General features: G+C 50.8%; 1 pseudogene across 1 annotated transcript; it reads right to left on the reverse strand.

Annotated features, from left to right (window-relative positions):
• Positions 1-497: 497 nt before the first annotated feature.
• BBBOND_0001240 lies at positions 498-2,967 on the reverse strand (annotated as a pseudogene). The gene is made up of 2 exons: positions 1,634-2,967; positions 498-1,563 (listed from the first exon to the last, which is right to left on the reverse strand). Coding segments are annotated over exons 1-2 (2,400 nt in total).
• Between the last annotated feature and the right edge of the window lie 235 nt (positions 2,968-3,202).

A 3,202-nucleotide genomic window follows, 5' to 3' on the forward strand; every position in this document is an offset into this window, starting at 1 on the left:
AGGTCAACACTTTGCCTGGTTGCCAGCTTAGCACGTTGCCGGGTTGCCAGCTTACCACTTTGCCTGGGTGCTAGGTTAGCACTTTGCCTGTGTGCTAGCTTAGCACTTTGCCTGGTTGCTAGGTTAACACTTTGCCTGGTTGCTAGCTTATCACTTTGCCTGGTTGCTAGGTTAGCACTTAGCCTGAGTGCCAGTTTAGCACTTTGCCTAGTTGCTAGCTTAGCACTTAGCCTAGTTGCTAGCTTATCACTTTGCCTGGGTGCCAGCTTAGCACTTAGCTTGCGTACTAGCTTAGCACTTTGCCTGGTTGCTAGCTTAGCACTTTGCCTGGTTGCTAGCTTAGCACGTTGCTTGGTCGTTTAGTCATAACCTAATCTAGGTGCTATTTAGTTCACAGGTTGCCGCTAGAGTAATTCGAAACATTATGATACGTTTGTCGGTTAGGTGAGTAGGTGAATTGCTAGGTGAGTTGATGTGAATTACAAATGTGACTATAATTACGGTTGCAGGTACGATATCTTGGCAAGCCTTCCGACTTGCGCTGCAGCCAACAATGATTGCGCTGTAATCTTGTGCGACGACGGTATCCTCAGGTGTGAGCGTATGTGGAGCACATCCAGCCTGCCAACCATTACGCAGATGAGGTAGAAGAGGGATAGCGACCAGAGCGCCACGGTCATCCACAAGAAAGGTGCGCGGATGGTGAACATGAAATTATCAATGGCTTTGAAGAACTGCACAAGATGTGAGTCCTTCTCAAATGCCTCTTTAAATACATCACAGAAATCTCTGCACGTGCGTTTCTTTTGCGATCGTTCACTTCCGTTCAGCCTTTCCGGATCGCCGAGAACGAAGCCGTATTTCGCCAATGTTGGCATCGTGTTATTGCAGCTTACAATGGATTTGCATTTGCGATCGTGATATCGTGGCGGATCATGTTTGGATGTAGTTCTGCACTCCTTGATGCACGCTTTTCCATGGCAATTCGATCCCCTGGAACCGCATTTGGAATTGCACTCGTCATACAATTTCTTCAGCAGATCGTAGAACGTCGCGGTCAGGTAAACGATCCACGACAAATACTTATCGGCGTGTTTTGATGAGAACGTCTCGTAGATGGCGTGACCGATGGGACGCAAAAAAGGACCGCATACGACGGCTTCCCTTGATAAGCATACGAGACTGCCCAGGCTACCATCGGAGTGGCCCTTCTTCAATGCTGAGTGACTAGGGGTAAATAAGTGGTATACGTTTAACCCAGTATACTGACGTCCGAAATTGGCAGCTTTAACTTGTTCCGTAAATGCCTGTTGTTTATGCTGTTGACCATGCATACCCCAGCGATCGGTGAGGTGATAGTAGAAGCTGAACATGTCCGCCAGCGTTTTCGGCGCACTGGGTAGCAGGCAGTTCAAGTAACTGCACAGTTTAGTAAGAGGAGATTTTGCACTCCCACAGAAATTGTAAAGCACCTCGCGTATATCCTGGCCCATCATCGTATGCGACGCGGTGGCACCGATATCAGCGAAGCCCATTGGCGTCCTGCACGGCATACCAGGTGTACTACCACACGTGCCACATGACAGACTCGATCCCCTAGCCGTAACCGAATGCGGCAGGTGGCCCTTCAAACCGTCCTCCAAGAACGATTGCAGTGGCGACTTGACGCCGCAGTTGGGATACTGCCCACCCCGTTTGGTCACCACTTTGGTCGTGCCTTTGGTCGCAGTCTTGCTTAGGGCACTGCTTTGTGTTGCACTGCCAGCCTGACCCACCGATGTACCTGCCGTAGTGACAGTCCTTCCAGCCGCTGAGCTGAGTTGTAAGTTGACACTGCTGCAGCAGGAAGTACAGCTGGTGGTAGAGGCGCTTGAGCAGGTCGAACAACGTGCACAGCAGCTGAATCATATTGGTAGGGTAATCTAATTTTAGCGAGTTGCTAGAGAACTCACACGCGTAAATTCCGTCCTTGTGACCGTGACCTAGGATAGCGGTGAGGACGGCGTGGGAGTTGGCAGACACATAGTAGAGCTCCGCTTCTACGTCACCGTATTTGATTGGATATGGGTGCGCTTCGAAGGGCTGCAGCTTCTTCTCACCCGGCCTTTCCTTGTCCTCCTTCATGAACTCAGACCTAACTTGCGCCTTGAGCTTCTCGTATACGGGGTTGAACTGCAGGCCGTTGCACCAGACGAGAATTTCGTAAACGGAGCATGGAGCCCGGGGTTTGTCAATACGGGTAAGGTGGCAGACTTTGAAGTACGTCTGCAGGAAATCATAGAGTTTTTGGATGAGACCACACTCCTCCGCGATGGTTACACCTAGCTCGTCCGACCCGGATGTCGATTGAGGGATGCCGGTGACGGGAGATGACCGTTGACTGAACAGTTCATGTGGATTGGTTAGGTGTTTGAGAATGCTGCTACCATTGAAGTCTTGTCTGTGATTCAGTTCGCCATGCTCAGCGTTCTCAGGACGATGGACGTCATACCCGTTGTCGCGGAAGAAGAGAGCGTGGAGGCTGGAGGTGGGTGTTTGGGCGTCATAGATTTTATGGGTGGTCCAACCATCAATATCAAGGTGATCTTTGAAGGCGGTCAATTCTTGATATAAGATGGGCGTGATGGTCCAACAGATTTTGGCGTAGTGTCCTAGTTCCTCCTCTTGCAATTGTCTCCCGGAGTAACTGCTCACGTATGCCTTCTTGAGCTCCTCGACGAGAGGGGTGAAGCCTGCTTTCAGAGCATTGAGGAGTAAGGGGCACTTAGCATCGCCGTAGGTAGCGGGCTTGAAGGCAGTGACTGCATTATCAAGGGCGTCTAGATTGATACTGAATGTGTGGTCGAAGTGATGTGAATCGACAAGGTCTCCAAACAACTTAGCTAGCGCCTCGCGCGTTGGCTGAATTTTCTCAAAGTCCGTCGTGAAGTCCTGCTGTTTATGCAAATCATGCAGAAATCTGTTGACGCTGCCGAAGAATTAGGCAGCAGCCTGGCTTAGCCGGGACTCCTTCCCCGGTGTGAACCTCCGGGTTCCTGTCCCTTGGTCCGCGATGAGTTAAATGGTCAGTAATGAACTCCCTTTCGAATGTTGTCCTGAAGCCTGGAACCCAAGGGTTAAGTCACGTGCACTGTCTCTCGGCCAAGGTTCGAGTTCCTTGTCGCCCTACGCGTGTATCCCGGCTGCAGGCGATCTCTGATCG

This window comes from Babesia bigemina, scaffold Bbigscaff_62128 (genome assembly GCF_000981445.1).
Source record: "Babesia bigemina genome assembly Bbig001, scaffold Bbigscaff_62128".
Classification (NCBI taxonomy): Eukaryota; Apicomplexa; class Aconoidasida; order Piroplasmida; family Babesiidae; genus Babesia; species Babesia bigemina.